The sequence below is a fragment of the Cyprinodon variegatus genome, unplaced genomic scaffold (assembly GCF_000732505.1).
Source record: "Cyprinodon variegatus isolate N-32 unplaced genomic scaffold, C_variegatus-1.0 Scaffold801, whole genome shotgun sequence".
In the NCBI taxonomy this organism is placed as follows: domain Eukaryota; kingdom Metazoa; phylum Chordata; class Actinopteri; order Cyprinodontiformes; family Cyprinodontidae; genus Cyprinodon; species Cyprinodon variegatus.
In genome coordinates this window covers 170,776-191,462 of record NW_015151254.1, presented here as the reverse complement: position 1 = coordinate 191,462, position 20,687 = coordinate 170,776, and the positions used below count along the sequence as shown (strand labels likewise).

Genomic DNA, 20,687 nt, shown 5'->3' with positions numbered 1-20,687 from the left:
TACGTTCTTCATCAAATTAATGTTTCACAGATCAAATTCTCTTCATTTTAAGTCCAATAAAAACACTCCTGATGCGCACACTGACCAATGCAATGTTGCTGCTACCAGTAACAACCATGCGACCAATAGAAATGTCCCTTCCCTCCTCATCCAGAGGAAAGCCCGCCCCCAGAAGTGAAACACAAATGGTCTCTGAAATGCAATTTCAAAAACATGAAATTTTTGCCAATCGATCTGAGAAAGAGAAATAATAAAAAACGATAAAGAACCTGTAAAAAAATTGTACTTCTGTTAAACTAAATAGAAAAATTATGTTAAAAAATTATATGAAATCTAGAAATCTATATATAAATGAAATCTAAAAAATATATATATCATATGAAAAAGCAAAAGTTACTCTTTCAATCCAATAGGATTAAGATGGTTTCTTTTTTTTACATTCTTTATTTCAGAATATGATAAATTCAAAATTTCTACATATATTCATTTGCATCTTGATGCAACTACAAACAATATCAAACCCAAGAAGGAAAAAATATATAAATATAAACTAAAAGCTAAAATAAATAGCAAAATAAAAATAAGAAGTGGTGGGGCTCAGCAAGCTTTCAGATCTGTTTCGGCAATTGACAGCTCTTAAAAGGGTCTTCGTGGGCTTACATAGAAGGGAGGTGTATCTTTCTACTAGTGTTGCAGCAATACGAGTATCGGGGGTGTTATACTTCATATGGGGCCCACCCAGATAATGTTGCTTTATTATTGTGTCATTACGCCATTGGGGAGAGATACATAAAATGTGGGCTAACACCGTTTTTTTTATTCTTTAGTTTTGTTTTTTTTAGCATATGTCGTTCTTTATCCATGTGGACATCCAAATTAGGTGATAGGCAGGGCCCACACTCCTAGAATATGTATTTCCCATGCAGTTTTACTGTTATCTTCTCCATTATATACACATCCTTCAACCTTTCTTGCCATTGTTCCCCCAAAGCGTGGGGGGCAAAGGCTTTAAGCCAAGACAGAGTTATAATTATCCTTGCTACTAATAGCAGAATGTGTAGTAACTGGGCTTTTCTTTTCCAAATATTTTCTTTTGGGGTCAAACCTAATATATAGTATAGCGGGTTCAGTGGTAACGTAAAATCAAGGATTTATTTAGTTTCTGTCTGGATTGATTAGAATGTTTTTCAAAGTTTCTGTATTACATTTTTTTCAAGTTTCCGTTTACAAATTGTGTTCCTTGCTTGCAACAATAATGGAACATAATGTACCCAAACCCTTCCATACATAGTTAAGTTGGAAGCTTGATTAATTATGAATAGTTGTTTGATTGATGGTACAATTTTTCCAGGTGTCTAGAAGCTCATTAAACAACATTTAGAAAGGTAAACCATGTGAGGGTTATCTACATTCTTTAAAATTTCTTTCAGATTCATAACTACAACCATCCGTAAAGCTCAAGTGACGAACAGGAGCGCTACATTTCTAATCTAATGTGTTTTGAAGCCAAGCTGGCATCTGCAGCTACTTTTAGCACAAAGGTGAGAGGAGTTGATACCTGGCTCTGCATGTGCTGGGCCTCCTTAGCCGTCACATAAGTCGGGGTCTCAAAGTCCAGCATGGGTTTGCCCTTCTCCTTCTCATATTTCTCCCTGTATTTAACCTGTAAGGGCCAAACGTACACAAAGTTGAATAGGATTTAGTGAAATGTGGCCATTTAAAAGCAGGAACATTGTTTCCATAGAAAGACAAATATGCAAAGCTTGTTATTAACATATTTAACCCTGCATACACATCTCTCATTTTCAAATCAGTGTAGGAGATAGAGATGTCCCAATCCAATCTAGGGTTTATACTAGTGTCCAAATCGAGACTTTTTTTCTTTCAACACAAGTCTTTCAGTCCATAGCTGAGAGATGTGCAGAGAGCAGCTGAGACAATAGTAATTACATTCTACAAGGATCAAAGAAAGCACTGTTTCTGTAAAACAGGAAAGTGTTACTTTCCTCTAGGATTTCTCTGTGCACTATTAATAATAAATCTAAATCAATCCCTTTGAAGCTTAATAATTGAGTCATAAATGTAATTGTGCAGAAACATTGCTAAATTCAGCGTATAAACACTGTCAGCAGGAGCTCAATGTGAGATTGTTTGGGTCTGTAGCTGCATGTTTAGAACCAGATAGTTATTTAATATTTCTACTCCAAAGTGACCAGGATCCTTAGTATTAGACAATAAATGCTTATCAAGACATCCCTCAGTGTCGGCTGATGATTGAAACAAGTTAAACAACATTTCAAAGTTTGCAAAGTGTTTGTTGTTCCTGACAGTTTGCAGCACTTACGTTGCTCTGAAGTTCAGAGGCCTCCTTGAGATGAAGCTGCTCTGGTGTGTCAGGAATCATGTGGTAGTGACCCTTACTCTCCTCAAATTTCCTCTTGTAGCGGTACTACAGGGAATTCTCAGTAAAGTAAGAAGCTTAATACAGCAAAGGAGAAATGTCTGACTAGAGCCTTCTGCATTAAGCATGAAGTTGCTCGTACTGCACCTTGCTGCAGTATTCACGTCCCTTAAACTTGATCACATTTTGTCACGTTAAAAGCAAAAACTTTAGGCTATTGAACTGGGATAATATGTGATATACTAAAACAAATTTGTTCAGAATTGGGATATGAAAGAAAAAAGATGCATGATTAGGATAAGGGAACATATATTTCCAAATTGTACCTTAGATTTAGGCAAGAAGATCTGAACTTTAGCTTGGACCACTTTGATATGTAAGGATGGTTGGATCTGAACCATTTAGTGCAGCTCTGGGTGCACCTTTAGGCAGAGTTCAAATTTGTCTTCGCTACGCTAACATTTAGGCCGACCCAGATGAATGACATCTGTGCTCCCCTCCCCAGGGCTCTGTCCAACACATTTTAGCTTTAACCGTGCTTATGTTTAAAGTCGTTAAAATTACACTTAAACAAGGCCAAGTCACTGAGTTTTAACGAGTGTGATGGCCACCATCAGGTTTTTTTATTATTATTTTTTTTTTGTGATTTTTAATACTAGCCAGAGGGGCTATGACAGTAAAGAAACAAGGAATACAAAGGTCACCAGGTCAGGACTTAAAGCTGTGACGCCCATTCAATCCTAAGCCCTGGTAAATTGGTCCCACACTTAACCTTGCACCACTGCTGTGCCCTGAAGCTGTTATTGAGCACATTTACATCATTATTTGCACATAGACTTGAGAAACAAGGACATTTTTTTCATCCCCCAGGACAATACCCTGTTGGAGGATGAATCCCTAATATTTAGCCTCAAGTCTTTTGTGACTGCAGAACAGTATCCCCATAGCATGATGCAGCCACTATCACAGCAACTTTGTGTTCAGGGTGATCTGCAGAGATAGTTCTGCACACAGAGCTTTCTGCATGTGTTTAAAATGCTAAATGTACAGTCAGCATCTCTTCAAGATGTTCACATTAAGGCTAACTTTAAAAAGGGACTACTTATGGCTTTGACCTGTTGCAACGTTGACAGCTTCTCCTTCCTGTGAATCTGTGTAGCTACTCCAGTGTTACCAAAGGCTTTTTAGCAGCTTGTCTGCCCTTACTAACCCCTCATTGTGCAGGATTTTATTTATTTATTTATTTATTTTCAAATTAAAGGAAGCAGAATACATAAGCATGACAAAGTCATCGGAATTTTATTATTAAAACCTTTTCAAAAACACCACTCGTTTCCTTTTCTGAATCACTCTTTAGATCGTTTAGATTGCCTGTCACATAAAACCCTCCTGGAGCAGTGACAAAATGTGAAAAAGTGCAAAGGAAAATCAACACCATTGCAGAGCACTTCAAACACTAAGGCAGAAGGAAACACTAACAGTATAAGTAAATGAAAAGATGTAGTTATCATTCAGAGGATAAATGATTCAAACAAGTTGAAGTTGTCGTTAGGTGATCTTTAATAAAACTTTAATTTTGATCAACGGTACTAAAAGTAAAGCATTAGATGTTAAAGGTGAGGAGGGTCAGGATCACTACCAGATGAGGTCTACAGATTATGATTGTTTAGATGATGGAGCCTAGAGTTTAAATCTAAGGTGAAATGTTTACTACAAGCATGTAGGGAAGTTGATGTTACCCTGGATCAGGTTCAGTTCAATAGATGGGAATGGGGGTGGGGGGTGAGGAAAGGGTTTTAAAAAATGCAGAGGATGATGATGATGATATCTTACGTCACTTGAGAGTTTGCTGGTGCTCAGATTGTGCTGCATGGACAGAGACTCGGCCATGTCGGTGACAGGTTTGTGGATCTTCTTCAGGTCACCCTTGTACTTCACCTGTGATTGTTTTAAAGAAGTCAGCACATGATCTCCATCAGGTAATGGAAAGTTAATTAGTTTATGAAGGTTTCCAACGGTAATCAAACCATGTCATCATCCTGCAAAACATTACTTTATGCCTATGAAAAAAAAAATTACACCAAAAAAAAAACATTATTACTGTAGACCCAACCTAACTTGGAGGTATTCGCTGCCATTATAGTAACAAACCTTCTAATACAAGCAGCCACTCAAAGGTACCTGTAATTCCTACATGCCTGGTTAGAGAGGAAATCTTTGGCGCAATGTTTTCTCTGTGATTACCTACCTCACTAGCCAGATCGTTGGCATCCTTCATGGTTTTGTAAATCTTGCTCTCCTTCGGGTCAAACTGAGGTTTCTTTCCTTTCATCTCCTTATCAAATTTCTCCTTGTACTTCACCTGGTTAAGTCAGAATGAGTACTGAGTTAGGACAAATAAGCTAATCAGTATGCCATAAATGACAAAAAGACAGGGTATACAAGTGTATATAAAAGTATTAGTAACTCAGTATTTATAGTTTGTTGGCCTTTGACATGCTGTATAACAGCTGGTAACTGGGTATAGCATCACATTTATGGCGTCTATGTAAAAATGTGTGAAGAAAAACATGAATTCATCTTTTTAATTGCAGTAGCATAACATCAACCTTTAACAATCCAACCTTTAATTTGTGTACAATTAACTGTGAGGAGGAAAACCCTTTTTAAATCGCTGCTTTTCCCTTATCAGAACCATCCTCAGAAATCCTCCTTCAGCTTATCTGGAGAAACTCAAAATCTTTTTAGACAAATTAAGACACTCCACGGTTTCCTGGGTCGTCCCCTGGGCTCCCCCCCAGTGGAAAGTGTCTGGTGACAGGCATACAGGAGGCATCTAGAAAAGATGCCATCTCCTGTAGATGTGGAGGAGCAGTGGCTCTACTCTGGGACTATTGGAGTAAGGTAATTTCAGGCGCTTGCAAATGAGATCTCGGTTTATTTTGTTTTAGGGTTTTTTTTTCGATCATGACCAATATTTGCTGACTATTGCAAAAATAAATATATGAAAGCTAAGTATGTCAAGTTTTTCTTGAAATAAGTATATTTTTCTTGTTTTGAGAAGGTAAGTAGGACAGTTTACATACGGAATAAGATTGTTTATGCGTAAAATAAAAAAGTAAAGAAAACTTCAGTATCAGATTATCTTGTTTTAAGGCCAAAAACACTTAAATTGTGGATTTTCTTATTTATCTGCTCAAATTAAAGGCAAATAGACATATTTTACTTATATTTAGGCCAGTTTTTGGAGCGCATAGGGTGATATAGGAATGTAGACGGACTGGTAAATCAACAGTCCTCAAGTCCTCAGGATACAGTACTTCACATTAAGAACCATGCCCTCAGCTTGTAGTTTGTCTTCATCTCCTGTCGCTTTTAACCGTCCCAACACATGCAATGGATCATGACCAGAGGGAGCAAGAGGAAGCATTCCATCTGCAAAAAAATATATAAAATCTGCTGTTTCCTCAGCTGCAGGCTGCCCTGATAAAACCCAGCAGACTTAACTCTGACAATGTCAAAGGGTGGCCCCTAAAAAATGGCCCAGATTCTGCAGTCCAGGACAGCTGCCCATATAATCATTCTTAATAATATTACTGGTTGTGGAATTGTTGGTACCCTCTGATAAATACCCTAAATCATATTCTTACTTTTTGAAAATCTTAGGAAGCAATTTATAACCCACTCTAGAAAGACAATGCTGATCCAAATTAAATTAATTTCTTTGATTGGTAAAAACTGAATCACCTTGATCCAACTTAATTCATTAAGCTTATAGATTCAACTTATTATTACCAATCGAAGAGATTAATTTAAGCTGAAGCTTAATTTACTTTTTAGAGTGCTTATTTCAGAGTAATTCCTGAAGAATTTTTTTTTTCTGCATTCACAAATATAAAGATGTAGTTTAGTCTGGATCCCTCTTGAATTTTAAATAGGACAATGTGCTTTGATCTGTCCAGAGTAATTTCAGTTTTTCCAAAACAAACACGACAGAATGTCATGATTTTGGCACTGACGACTGGCTTAAATGGTAATTTCATTCACCTGTCCAATTCTGCCCGGTTTCTTATTACCTTCCCTGTATTAAAGCTGCTGGGTCCCAGCCATCAGCACCAGATTATTCTTGTTCTCTATATCCAGTGATGAGTGTTTTAAGAGTACCTTGGTGTTTCTGATTTCTTGATCCCGACCTGTTCTGCCTCTCAACCACTGAGCCTGCCTGTTCCTGTCTGATCTCAGTGGTGAGAGTGTTTTTAGCTAACTTGAGTATTTCTGATTACCTGATCCTGACCTTTTCTGCCTCTCAACCGCTTAGCCTGCTTGTTCCTGGCTGAACGGTTTGCCTGAACTGTCCTTGGACTCCTGGATCTCTGAGCCTGCCTGTTCCCGTGTTTGTGTTCTGATCTGTTTGCCTGGCATGGCTTGGGACTCCTGCAGCATCTGGGACACTCTGGGCAGTGCATGCCGCGTCTTATTGGTAGCTCACCGACTGGATCCTACCTCGTTCTCTGGGCACGGACTGAACTTGTAAACCAGGTTAGTGACTTACGTTCATAATCTTAATCCGTTAGATTTACGGAATTTACACAGAATGCTTTTGTGGAAAAGCCTCTGCTGCCTGCTGTTTTGTAGGCGAAGTATCTGAAATGTTTGGGATTGTTTCTTTGATGACTGCTTGAACTGTTTACCATACATGAAAATTTTGATGACCTATTTACTACAATTTTGGAAAATCTGACGAGATTTTGCAAAACCGAATGATAAAAAAATAAACTTGAAATCCCAGTTTTTGCTCCGGTGTTTTGAAAGAGGCCAAGTGCTGCAGTTTTGGTATTAACAGTACAAGTGTCAATAATTCTACCCTCTGTGATTTTAAAAACAAATAGATTTCAACATGATTTTTCTTCTCACAGATTAAATGTACACAAATTGTACTCAAATAAAAAAAAAAAAAACTTTTCAGTGTTGGATTATGCTCCTGCAACAAAAGATGAATTTTACTTTTGATAATTTTTTAGGTATTGTTAATAAATGTTCCCAGCTCTATACTGTATATGTTCCTATCTATGCATGCAAACTATTTTCATAGACAATGTATGCAACAAATATGCTGAGAAATAACATCTATACTTGTAAAAAAAAAATAAAAAAAATCTGTTGTTGATTCTTTTTTTTTTTTTTTTTTTTACAAAAAAAAAACTACTGGTATATATTTTCCACGTCTTTTTCATTGCCTTTACCTTTTATCTAACCAACTGATTAATTTTACAACATAAACTTTATTTAATAATAATCAGAATTATAAAAATGAAGATTAAATTAGGGAACGCCACCATTTTTACTAATCCTCAAACTAGTTATGCACAAAGAATGTGCAAATAGATGTAAATACAATAACTGTATTAGACATGTATTAGTAGCATCTCTATCATTGTAAATCTGTTGAACTTTAATAGGCTTTATCAACCTCTAGTTTAGAAATTATGGGCACAGAAAAGTTTTCTGTGAAATTGCAAACCTTAAAGAAAAACCCACTTGTGAAAGTTTGTTGATCTTATTATATGTTTCAGAGTGAATAATCAGAAACACAACATAAAACCATCATAATACAAACAAATATTGTGTAAATCCATATGCAGCTAATTCTAGGGTGCATTTTCTATGCTTAACAATGAGCCAAAACTTGTTCAGCACAGAAAAGAAAGAAAAACAAGAGATGCACTGCAAACAAAAAGCAAGACAAACTAGAGATTAAAGATTTTTAAAGACTGGATAAAAAACATATTTTAATCCTATTAGCTTAAAATATTTGATTACCCTAATTAGTAACTAAAATGGACTTTAAAATAAAACTAAGGGTTGAAAGGGAGTGAAGTTGTAGACAAAGGAGACAAACATGTAGCAGCACGCCTTCAGTTTTAGGACATGCGCCTCCTTACATCACTAGTCACCGAACTCATTTTCTTAATGTGCCGCATCATAGGGGTATCATAGGAAGCTGCTCCATGGAGGGAGGCCTTGCCCTCCACCTACAAAGCCCAGCAAGATTGTGGAATGAGAACACAAACACATTATGGTAACAGGGATGAGAGGAAAGAGATTAGGTACAGCAGCAAAGAAAAGAGGAACAGAGAAAGAAAGAGAGACACATGGTCAGGTTTAAGGATGGGGACAGACTTATACAATGATATGAGCAGTTAGACATGAATATATATATATTATGAGATCACAGTGAGAGATTAAAACATGGATTTTAATACAGGATGACAGGGGAAGCATTATCTAAGAGCTGCTAGCTCAGTTTAAAGCCAGGAGGAGGCTGCCAAGCATCACATCTACGCAGCAAGTTTAACTTGAGGAAGGGAGACTGAAGCAAGGAAAGAGGGTTTTAATTATTTGGAGGCCACTTCCTGGTCTGATCGATGAAAAAGTGGGAGCAAAAAAGTGATTTTTCTAAACCACCACAGAGAAAGAGTGTTTGTATCGTCACATGTACTGAGGTAAAAAGATTAATTTCATGTGTGCTACCTGACTGGTCAGCTGGGACACGTGGGTTGCCAAAGCAATGTCTGGACGGTTGATGAGAGAACCCCCACGGCTGGCCTCCTCACGAGCTTTTTCACGGTAGCCGATCTGTTCACAGAGAGAGAAGCATAATGTAAGGGAACAGTCTTATATTAAGGAAAAGCAGGTGGTGAAGTTTTACCGACTGTTGATGAGCAGTCAGGAATGGAGATGACGAAAATTAATGTTTGTCATATTTCTATCATGGTCATTCTTGGGAACTTTACTTTTAAAAAGTAACTAGTTATAGTAACTGGATGCTTCTTCAAAACAAATAACTCAGCTAGTAACTTGGTTACTGTTCAAAGTAACTTTTTATGATCTAAAATGTCCAAGAATTTGAATAACTTTCTTGTTTTTGGAACTTCAAATACAAATAGAGGTTAAATTATAGAATATAATGTGTTTGTTATTAATTAATGAATTAAATGATTAATTCAAAGGACTACTTGTGTGGTTTGACAAGTAAGCTGCAATATCATCCTGCGGATATGATTATGATTCTTGTTTTTAATAGAAGAACAATACGATGTTTTAGCAATTATCTTTTTTAAAACATTGGCAGTATTCAATTGGCTATAAAATAGGTATAAAGCTGAACAGTAATGCTTTTCAAGCAACTTAACAGAAAAAAAAATGTTATTTGCAATATAATTAAACAGGGGTTACACTTCCAGGAACAAAAAACCCTAGCAGGACTGTATCCCAGGATATTTGCATGAAAAAATGTAAAACATGTTGGTAAAATCATTATAGCACAGAGAAAGCAAAGAACATGTGTTGCTTAAGGGCAGCAGCTGTCAGTGTTAAGATGATGTGAGGGACTTTTTTAAAGTAAAGTCAAGTTTCTGCAATGAGCAAATCACATAAATATTTAGCTTCAGTAATCTCTGTCATTTAATCAGAGCGCCATCTTCTCTCCTCTGTTTTTTCGAGGCATGCTTAACTCTGCCTACATTACATCTCCCCAGCCAATGGGCATGATGTATGCCTATTGATGATGTTGCACACAATTCTTTCTGCAGCCTGATGTTTAGTTCAGAGTCTCACCACCTTCTACAGAAGCACCATAGAGAGCGTTCTGACCAGCTGTCTCACTGTGTGGTGTGGAGGCTGCAGCGCCTCAGACTGGAAGAAGGTGAGAAGAATTGGGAAAACTGAACAGAGGATCATCATGGCTCCTCTTCCCTCCATTAAAGATATTTCATCCCAGAGCTATGTGTCCTGAGACCGTAACATCATCCGTGATCATGGACTGTTCTCCCTGCTGCCCTCTGGGAAGAGACTTTGTAGCATTCGATGCAGGACCAGCAGGTTCTGCAACAGCTTTTTTCCCGCTGCCATCAGAATGTTGAACTGTTAAACTCTAATCGAGACTCTGCATCTTACTTGCAACATTATTCTGCACCACCAACATGCTGCACTTTTATAAATTCTTTTAAATAAGACACAACCCAATGTTCTACTGCATTTTGCACCATTATATTTGGCACTGCACTGTTATCTTTCCATATTAATGCCCTTTGGCACCATTATTTTTATGATTATAATTTTTTTACTGGTTTTCCTTTTCTCCTATACTGTTTACATGATAATCTGCTGCACTTTTAATGGTTATGTTCATTTCAGTTCATACAAAATGACAATAAAGTTTGCAAAAGTCTAAACTTGCACATATTAAAAAGTTTACACATGTTTCTACAGATATATATTTTTTTTGGATCAGGGCTTTAGTCTAAAAATGCAGGTTTTATTTATGCCTTTGACACTCACGTCACTGATTAGCTTCGCAGCCTGGGTGGCCTTCTGGATGTCAGGACGGTCAGCCACAGTGGTGTAGTGCAGGTTGGCTTTGGCATCCTTTTTGTACGCAATCTAAAATATGTAGGGGAAGACAGAGTAAGCATATAGTGAACATTTAGAAGCAGCTCAAAAAACAAATATTGAAAACAAATCAGTGAAATGTATGTAGGAATAAGTCACATTGCTCTGATTCTTCGCCACGTCCATGGCATGCTGAACATCAGGTGGCACAAGCATTTGGTTGTACACAGACTTGCCCTTTTCCTTCTCGAACTTCTGCTTGTATTGTTTCTGCAAGTTACGAAGAACAGTGTCGCCAGCAGGTCATAAACAAAAGGAGGATTAGAGGAGGTTATTTATTTAGGTCAAATAAAATAAAAAACGAAAGGCGTACCTCGCTGATCAGCTTCTTGACCTCCTTGCTGTGGGCGGTATCACGAGTCTCGGCCAGTTTGGTGAATGAGCCAGATTGCATGATCTTCTTACTTTCCTGCTTATATTTGCTCTGAGAATAAGAATAGGAGCGTTACAACTCACAGTATGTTGCTGAAACACTGTACTCCAAACCAGGCAAGAGCTATTAGCATGAATTAGTCCTAACCTCTGATACTAGAGCTCGCACAGCTTTGGCATGAAGAATCTGAGGCGTATCCAGAACAGGTATGTAGTGACCCTTTGTCTTTTCATATTTCTCTTTGTACTTCACCTGAGGGGAGGAAAATAACATAAAAAAGCTCATTATTTTGATGCAACCCTCATCTTTCCAGGCTCACTCTTGAATGGTTTCTATGAACAGATGAGAAATACTTACATCACTAGACATTTCAGCGTTCTGCTTGTGCAGGATTGTGTACTTATCACTGGCGACAGGGATCACACAGCCCTTCATCATCTCTTTGTCATATTTGTACTCAACCTGTGGGTGAAATTAAATGTACATAAACGCTAACGTCTATAAACAATATATAGAAAGTAGAAAGAAACAATAGAAAGGAAAAATGAACTCACATCACTCTGCTGCAGAGAGTTTTTGGCAGCATTGAGAAAATCTGGTCTGTCTGCTGTCCAGATCCACTTGTTCTTTGTTGCCTCGTACTTCTTCTTGTAGTCAAGCTAACAGACATATAAGAAAAGGTTTATCCTGTGTCTTTGTTTGTTTTCAGTTATGTTTTTTAAAGGTGATTGTATTTCCTTTCTTACATTGCTGATGTTCTTGTACGCCTCTTTGGCAGCACGGATCTCATGAGCCTCTGGGTCCATGTTGATCTGGGCTTTGCTCTTCTCATAAACCTCTCTGTATTTCAGCTGCAAGACAAAACAGGACAAATACAGACGGCTAAACATACTTTTTTAATGTTTAAAGACAACTTAAAACTGCTAGATGAAGGAGTGGGCTGGTTAACATCAATTACATTAAGTTGTTCTAAATTTTTCATCATAGCCTCCTACAGTCGGTTACCATTCACTCTGAAATTTATACAAATGCTTAAAAATCATAAAACTGCATGTCCAATCCTGGTTCCTCTGTGATTCTAACACTGAATGATTAACCTAAGCATTCAAACATACTACACTGGAAAAAAATCGAAATCTAGAACTAGATCATGTTTTCCTAAAATAAGTGCATTTATTAGGTAAAAGAGATATTTTGCCAATGGAACAAGACAATTTACATTTAAAATAAGAAAAATTACATTTGAAAAACTAAAAACACAGTTGCATTGTCTTATTTCAAGTGCATATTTTCTAATTGTCTTATTTTAAGACTAAAAATACTCATTCCACTGTCAAACTATCTCATTTACCAACTCAAATTAAGAGTAAATACGATTAATTTAAGAAATGTTTACTTATTTCTAGATTGTTTTTTCAGTGATTAGCAGTCATTTACCTGAAGGTATTAAACTAAACACAGAAATCTTTTTTTCATGTAACTCTAAAGATCAGGACTTAAAAGTCAATTCAAACTATAGATGCAAGTCTTACCTGCTGCTCCCAGTTCAACTTAGAATTTTTCAGTTTCATTTAACCTTTATTTATCTAGGCAAACTATTTTAGAACCACTTCTTATTTACAATCGATAAAATTGTAAATGAGATAACACAATCGATAATAATAAAGATCCTTTCTGGAGTCATATACTATATGAAAGAATAGAGGCTGGAGCCCATTTTGGCTCAGATGTTAATAACATTTAAAAAAATCAAAAGCAACGTTTTGATGTGAAAAATAATGCGCTTAATCCTTTTGAGAGGTGTCAGGCTGTAAAAGGCTTAGATTGTTAGACTAAAACTGTTTTCAAACGGCCGTTAACAAGCTTAAAGAGGCGTGTCTGATAAGTAGCCAATTATCTACCTGGTGTAACTCTGTAAGGAGCAGCACTGGAAAAAAATCGAAATCTAGATAAGTCATTTTTCTTAAAATAAGTAAATTATTCTTGGATTGAGGACGTAAAACAGACATTTTGCCAATGAAACAAAACAATTTACACTTAAAATAAGAAAACACGATTACATTGTCTTATTTTAAGTGCATATTATCCAACTATTTTATTTTAAGAGTAAAAATACTCATTCCATTGGCAAATTATCATTTACCTACTCAAAATCAAAGGATAACTTAATTTAAGGAATTATTACTTATTTCTAGATCATTTTTCCAGTGATAGGGTTTTATTTGGCTTTTTTTTTTTAATAATATAAACTAACTGTAATTATTTAATCTGTTTGATTATATTTGAGTCAAAAAAAAACAACATATCATCTTATTTATTCCATTACACATAATAAGATTAGGGTGTCATTTTTTAGTAGAAAGTTTGGGTGAAACTCACATTGCTGGTGATCTCTTTGACCTTCTTCATGTGCTGCTGGTGTGGAGTATCGTAAGGCAAAGTGTATCCCTTGGCCTTGGTCTTGTTGTACTCCATCCTGTAGATGATCTAAATAAAAGAAAAGAATATTTTAGTTGAATAGTAAAATGCAAATAAAAATAGAAGTAAAACATAAACAGGGGAAGAACAACAAAAAACTTACATCCGTAATCTTCTTGCTGCGTTTGTGAGCCTCATACTCAGGAGTGTCCAGAACAGAAGTGAACTTATCTTTGGCGCGCTCATACTGCTCCCTGTACTTCCACTGAGGAGGGACAACATTCAAATTAGCATAGCTCATTTCAAAACCAGTGTATTAAATGCTAAAAATAATAATAATAAATAAGAAAAAAAGAAAAAGAAAAAAAAATATATATATATATATATGTGTGGTTGTAACTAATGAATGCAAAACAACAACAAAAAAAAACTATCCAAAATAGAGCTCTTAAATTATATTGGGGGAGAAAAAATGTTACGAAAATTGAACTATATTTACTTGTTTGGATAGTTTTTTTAAGTTATAAATCAAAGAAAATGCATAAACATCAATTCATCTTTTATTAAGAAAACAAAGATGGAGTGTTAGCATGCATAACGTCACCAAAAACATGCTGTATTAGACACAGAAAGATGTGAAGATGACAATTAAAAACACAAGTTACCACTATTTGATGATGAAAGCCTGCGGTGCCCACCGTCTTCACAATGACCTGCTGCTCTTCCACTGAGCTACATTTAATATTAATACAGAATTTACCCTCAAAACATTGCATTTCTATTTTAGTTATAGTAGCAGCTGCTTTTACTGCTGGCATTGGATGCTCTTGTGGAGTTTTTGTTTACCTTTGGTGAATTTTATTGTTTGTAGCACCATAAATGGAGGCTAATAGAATGGACACTGAATATTTTTTTTACTCAAAGAATAATAAAAAAAAAACTTGTATTAGAAATCCTATAGATATAAACTATATTGCATAAAAATTGCAACTCATGAAATATAATATAAAATATAAAGGTCTAATAATGTAAAATATAATTAACTTTGCAGCTGCATATGCCTGCTAACAACTAGGTGATGGCACTGCATTTTAGAATACGTTAGAGTTTTAATTAACAATGAGATACGAGTGATGGAGGGATTAACAGTGATTAATGCATGGATTCAGAACTATGTGGCCTAAATGGATGGGAGGATGGGAAAAACCATGTCCAAAAACACCAGGAGAAAGAGGAAAATCTGTGATCTGAGGCTTTAGGCAATAAACTTTAGAGGTAGATGAGATGGCAAAAATGTCTAATAAGATCATATTTGCTTTTTGAAACTAAAGTGCGATTTACCATGTAAAAAACATGCCTCACATACAAAAGAAAAAGAAAAAAAAGAGAGTTTGATCTAAAATAATTTATAAACTTATAAAACCCTTTTTTTTTTTTTCCTAGAAAAAGATTTTGGAGCAGATTTCCATATTTTGTCAACCTGGGCTTGTCTAACCAAAAAACTTAAACGCTCTAAATCCAAAAATATTTTGATATAGAAGTAACAAAAAAAAAAAAAAAAAATCAACAGCACACCAAAATGCTGTTGATAAATATTTATTTTAAATTAATATATTTGCCCTTAAATAGAGCAGCTAAATAAGATGATCAAAGGAATTAGTTTATTCAACTTGAAATAAGATAACAGGGATGTTTTGTCTTATTTCAGAATTAAATAACCTTATTCTTTTGGCAAAATTGTCTTATTTACCTGCTCAGATAACTGAATTACTTGTATTATTAATAATTTTTTTGCTGTGTAGAAAGCTCCGCTTTGCATTTCATCAGCATCCTCTAATCCTCAACAATCGAATAAGTTTAAACCCCCCAAACGTAGATGAAGGGTGTATTTCCTGTGTGTTTGTGGACAGGTCTGTGCTACAACAGCTCAGCGAACTCTGACGGTTTACCTTGCTGCCCATAGCAGACTGGCAAAGGGCTGTGAGGATGTCAGGACGGAGTAACTCATTGCAGCCAGTCTGTAGCAGATCCTTTGCTCGGGATTTATATTTTTTCTGTCCGCACATACAGTAACAAACATACACACAAAGCATGCCAGAGTTTAGAACAAGCTAAGAGACAGAAATAACTCTGGAAGGACTGGAGGAGATCTCCGCAGATCCAGGTGAAACACCCAAAGGCCATCTGTGCCCACGGAGAGAGAGAGAAACCATCACCTTTGATGGAGTTCAGTTTAGATTATTTTATTAAACATTTAGTAGAAATGTTCAGTTCATCTGTGAACTCCTGCTGTCTCTCTCAGGTAACAGATGCACATAGGTCATGCTCACTCAAGGTAGCAGCTGCTATTTGAGTGGCACGAATTACAGGAACCTGTGAGGGACAAATAGAAACAGAGAGGACCCGTCACAGCCATGCGGCGACCGCCCCCACTGGCAGCTGTGCGGACAACCTCATGCACCAGTGTGAGCTGGCTGGAGGACCTGCAGCGTGCAGGTAGGCTGGCCGGTCGCTCGGCACTTCCAGGACCTTTACCTGGCTCATCTTCCTGTTCTCCCTGGCCAGCTGGTATCTAGGATCATCTGTAGTAATGGTGAACTTATCCTTGGTCTTCTCATAATTAGCTTTGTAGATCCTCTGCTCAGAATTTCAGAAGTTTGTTAAAAAAAATACACGTGTCTCTGGTATGTCAGAAAACTTTTAAGGACTACAAAAAAATATGTTGCTGTAAAAAAAATTGACAAAAAGTTAAATATGCGTCATCAGAAATGGGAAACAATTTCATTCACATTTTTTCTAGCATGTCTTCTTGCACAAAAAACACAGCAAAGTCATATGAAATTCACATGAAAGAACCACAGTACTGGTTTTATTGGACTTCAGTGAAGCATTTGATACCGTTGATCACTCCATTTTATTAGAGGACCTGGTAAACTGGGTCGGCCTTTCTGGTAAAACACTGGACTGGTTTAAATCCTACCTGAAGTAAAGGGACCTCTATGTATCAGTAGGGAACATTAAATCAGAGACCTGAAAAAAATCACTTACGGCATTCCTCATAGCTCCATTCTGGGGCCCCTCCTATTCACCATCTACATGCTCCCCTTAGCTTAGATTATAGCAAACATCTCGATCAGTATCCATAACTATGCAGACTACACACAGCTTTACATCACACTGTCACCAGGTGACTATAAACCCATCAGCACCTCAATACATGGAACATCATTCTACAACTGAATAAAAACAAAACTGACTTAATACTCTTCAGACCAAAGGAGAAGAGATCCAGAGTTAGCTCACAGCTTCAGCTAGAAATCACTGATTATGGCTGAAATCTTGGTGTCAGGATGGACTCAGACCTGAGCCTTCAGAGCACATAAAGGTAGTTACAGGGTCAGCATTTTAAAATCTGAAGAACATTTCCAGGACTAAAGGACTTATGTTCAAGCAGGATCTACAAAAAATAATTCATGGATTTTTCTTTAGTAGAATTGATCACTGCAACTGTGTCTTCACAGGTTTGCCTAAAAAAGTCCACCAGACAGCTGCAGCTGATCCAAAGCTCTGTTGCCCGGGTTCTCACTAGAACTAAGAAAGTAGAGCACATCAGCCCGTTTCTGAAGTCCTTCCACTGGTTCCCTGTAGCTCAGAGAGTAGATTTAAAATCCTTCTGTTAGTCTATAAATCCCTGAATAAATCAGCACCTTAATGCATAACATTTGTTGTCAGTGTATCAACCACCCAGAACAATCAGGTCTTCTAGTTCCTGCCTACTCTGTTCACCCAGAACTAGAACCAAACATGGAGAAACAGCTTTTAGGTCCTATGCTCCACTGATCTGGAACAAACTCCCAGAAGACTGGAAAAATGCTGAAAGCCTGAGTTCTTTGAGGTCAAAGTTAAAAACCCATTTAGAGCTGCTTTTGACTGTTGAAGTTAAAGTGCTAACCCAGGTATTATCACTTTAAGGTTGTGATCCAGCTGATTTATTTGTTTTACGACCTGCTTTTATAATTTTTTTATCTTTATTTTTACTCTTTTATTTTTCTTCTGTCTTATCATATACTTCATGTAATTCTTTGAATTGCCTTTGAACTGAATTGTCTTATACAAATAAACTTGCCTCGCCTTGAAAACAGGTTGTTTTTATTAGAGTTTTTCTTCTTTCAGACTTATTATTTATAAAATGTCTCTGTGACATCACCAGTGAATATATGAATGAGGCTAATCTGACATCCCTGTAAAGATGCTTCTCTTATCTCACATTAAGCTTCAATGGATAGAAAACTGTGAGAATTCCTCACTCCTTTTCACTCCTCTGACCCTCTTCTAACCTTTTACCGTATATACAGTTTACTCATAATCTTTCTTACAATTAAGTTAATATATATATATAAGAGGCCTGAAAAATAGCAGTTCTGTGCTTAAAAGCAGTTCTATTGTTGATCAAATTTGAACTACACTTCCCTGAGTTCTCTAGCAGCCACATTGTTAGGCATCAGTATTCTAAGTTATTGTTAAATAATGATACCTTTACATTGTTTTACCTCCAAGCAGAGTCCAAAAGAGAAGCAAAGAGACAGATTAACATGTTTGATCATTTTTGAGTGAATAAAAATCAGATTATTTAATACAGTATAAAGGGAAAAGAAGGGAAAGACTCACATCGTTGATAAGAAGTGAGGCGTTCCTCATAGCCTCGAAGAACGGCGTGTCGCACGTGTATTTGAAGTTTCCTCTGTTCTTCTCAAAGGAGGCTTTGTAGAGTCTCTGCGATTAAAAAGGAGGGTTGGAAAACAAGCAGAACGCAAGGTTGAAGGATATAGGAGAGGTGTCGCCCCCTCACCTCACTGTAGAGAGTCTTATTCTTATCAGCCAGCTGCAGCTCAGGAGTGTCCCACGCGTAGCAGCCGATACCTCTCAGCCACTCCAAGTCCTCCTTATACTTCACCTAAACAAAGAGGATCAAGGCAAAAAACGGGGATTTAGCACCAGTGTATTACAGCATGTTAGTCCCTCCTCCTGCTGTGAAGACTTGTGAGGTATGAGCGCTCACATTGCTGATGTTATCATTGGCTATCTTGCTGAAGAAAAACTCGGGGCGGTCAGGGATGGACTTCCATGTGCCCAGAGAGTTAATATACTTCTCTCTGTATTTGACCTGCGGAGGAGAAAAGCAGAGAGAGACGGTTTAAAGAAAATGAAAACGGGTCATTGCCTTTTTATTTCTGATCAGTTAATTTCAGCCTCTGACCTCGCTGATGTCATCGGTGAATTTACGGTGGCAGACGATGTCCAGGGCATCCTTGTTGGTGTGATAGTGGCCTTTGGAAAGCTCAAATGTTTCCTTGTAGCGCAACTAAAGGAAGGATCAAATTTGGGGAAAGATAATAAACTATAATAAATCAAGTTATCTACTAGGATTTTGGGAAATGTTTCTTGGTCATACTTACGTCACTGGACTGCAGGTAGGCTTTCTTGGAACGGATCAGCATGGGCGTGTCAGCAATAGCAGTGTACCTGTGCTTCATCTTTTCATACTGTTCCTTGTATTTAATCTGAGTGCAGAACAGAAAACACAACAGGTTAGATATTTGTTTTATAGATACTCTGATCCATTTAGGTAATTTAAAGTATTTTAATAGAAGAATAGACGTCTTACTTCACTGAAGACCACTTTCATTTTTCTTGCATGTTGATTGACTGGAGTGTCTTTTTCTGGAGTGAAATGAGTTCTCTCCTTAGAGGCCAGATCTGTGTACTGGTACTGTGGGGAAAAATTAAAATCAAGCAGTATGTTTTATGTTAGATAAATGATAAAATGTGATTACTACGCCTGAAGAGCAGAGATGTATTTTGGATTGCCTTGTTTGTCAGCTGCTGGGCCCACTTGACTCGCTTGATGTCCATAGAGTCTGCGATGGAGGAAACTTTAACCATATCCTTTCTGCTCTGAGCTCTGTATATCCTCTGGAAAGAGACAAACAATGAAAAGAAAATGTATAACCTGCTGCAAAATAGATTAAAAAAGCAGAACTTTTAACGAATATTGCACAAAAAATACAAGAGATGAAAGTTGTTATATACCTGAAGAAACAAATCTGCTGTTACAAGAAATAAAGTGCAAAAACATGACTTCCTTTAACTGTCACTCTTTAAGCAAGGTGAGGTTTTCTTTTTGTGATTGTGCAACTAAAAGTTACTCTCTCTATATATTCCTCCCATCCTGAGCTATTCATCTCTGCAGCTAATCCAAAGTTACCAAAGGCTTCTCTGTCTGATCCTATCTTTCAAATGTGGGTGGACCACTGATCTCCATTTAGACTGAAAAAGACTGAAGTCACCTGTCGTCATCTTGGTGCTCCCCACTTGCCATAAAATGCATGTATTGTAATTGAATTACCTTAATAATGTAATCAATACATGTATATTACATGTACATCATCAATTTAGCACTTTTGGCAATCATCAGATAGTCTGTGTGTGTATCTGTAATATTCTTAATATCTGACTACAGTATCATTATGCTCCATTAACACACTATTTTTGATGTGATGGATTTGTATAATATGTTTTATTACATAATTTATAGACTTCATGGACTTCATACTGAATGTGCAATGCAAAGTGCCTATTTTTTAACCATAAATTACAGTAATCTAGAGATGCTCTGAAACAGCAGGTGTGTGTGTGAAAGTAATTATTTTGTTCTAAAAGTCTTAAGTCCTCGTGAAAATGAGAACCACATCATTGTTCAATGCTGTAGCGCACGTATTGTTTATTACCGTTCTAACTAGGGAGTACCAATATGGCGGCTGGTGACATCACAGCACCGTGTATTACCAACTGCCCATCAGCAATCCAGTGAATAAATGGAGATTAGCGGGGTGGACGCAGTAAAGCAAGCTACTTGGATTCCCCCAATAGATGTTTAATAAAAATAGAAAAGAAAACCATTTGATATTGATAATTTTTCATAATCATCTACAAACTGTTGGTTCAAAACATAAAATGTAAATATTGAGGGTATACAAATGCTAT

At 36.8% G+C, this 20,687-nt stretch overlaps 1 protein-coding gene across 23 annotated transcripts in view; it reads right to left on the bottom strand.

The window, feature by feature from the left end:
- The window catches only part of neb (nebulin), an 85,046-nt gene that overhangs the window by 19,885 nt on the left and 44,474 nt on the right, over positions 1-20,687 (bottom strand). For 17 of the 23 annotated variants that reach the window (XM_015396504.1, XM_015396486.1, XM_015396488.1 and 14 more), the window contains 23 exons: positions 19,512-19,616; positions 19,309-19,413; positions 19,100-19,204; positions 18,901-19,005; positions 18,703-18,807; positions 18,493-18,597; positions 18,312-18,416; positions 15,593-15,697; positions 13,807-13,908; positions 13,605-13,712; positions 11,972-12,076; positions 11,780-11,884; positions 11,583-11,687; positions 11,373-11,477; positions 11,166-11,276; positions 10,952-11,062; positions 10,742-10,843; positions 8,933-9,037; positions 8,344-8,433; positions 4,650-4,763; positions 4,235-4,339; positions 2,345-2,449; positions 1,559-1,663 (listed from right to left, as the gene is read on the bottom strand). In XM_015396504.1, the coding sequence (XP_015251990.1) occupies positions 1,559-1,663; positions 2,345-2,449; positions 4,235-4,339; positions 4,650-4,763; positions 8,344-8,433; positions 8,933-9,037; positions 10,742-10,843; positions 10,952-11,062; positions 11,166-11,276; positions 11,373-11,477; positions 11,583-11,687; positions 11,780-11,884; positions 11,972-12,076; positions 13,605-13,712; positions 13,807-13,908; positions 15,593-15,697; positions 18,312-18,416; positions 18,493-18,597; positions 18,703-18,807; positions 18,901-19,005; positions 19,100-19,204; positions 19,309-19,413; positions 19,512-19,616 (2,418 nt within the window). Of the gene's footprint in view, positions 1-1,558; positions 1,664-2,344; positions 2,450-4,234; positions 4,340-4,649; positions 4,764-8,343; positions 8,434-8,932; positions 9,038-10,741; positions 10,844-10,951; positions 11,063-11,165; positions 11,277-11,372; positions 11,478-11,582; positions 11,688-11,779; positions 11,885-11,971; positions 12,077-13,604; positions 13,713-13,806; positions 13,909-15,592; positions 15,698-16,178; positions 16,281-18,311; positions 18,417-18,492; positions 18,598-18,702; positions 18,808-18,900; positions 19,006-19,099; positions 19,205-19,308; positions 19,414-19,511; positions 19,617-20,687 lie in introns of all 23 variants that reach the window. The other 6 variants (XM_015396493.1, XM_015396496.1, XM_015396500.1 and 3 more) reach the window with 3 other exon arrangements.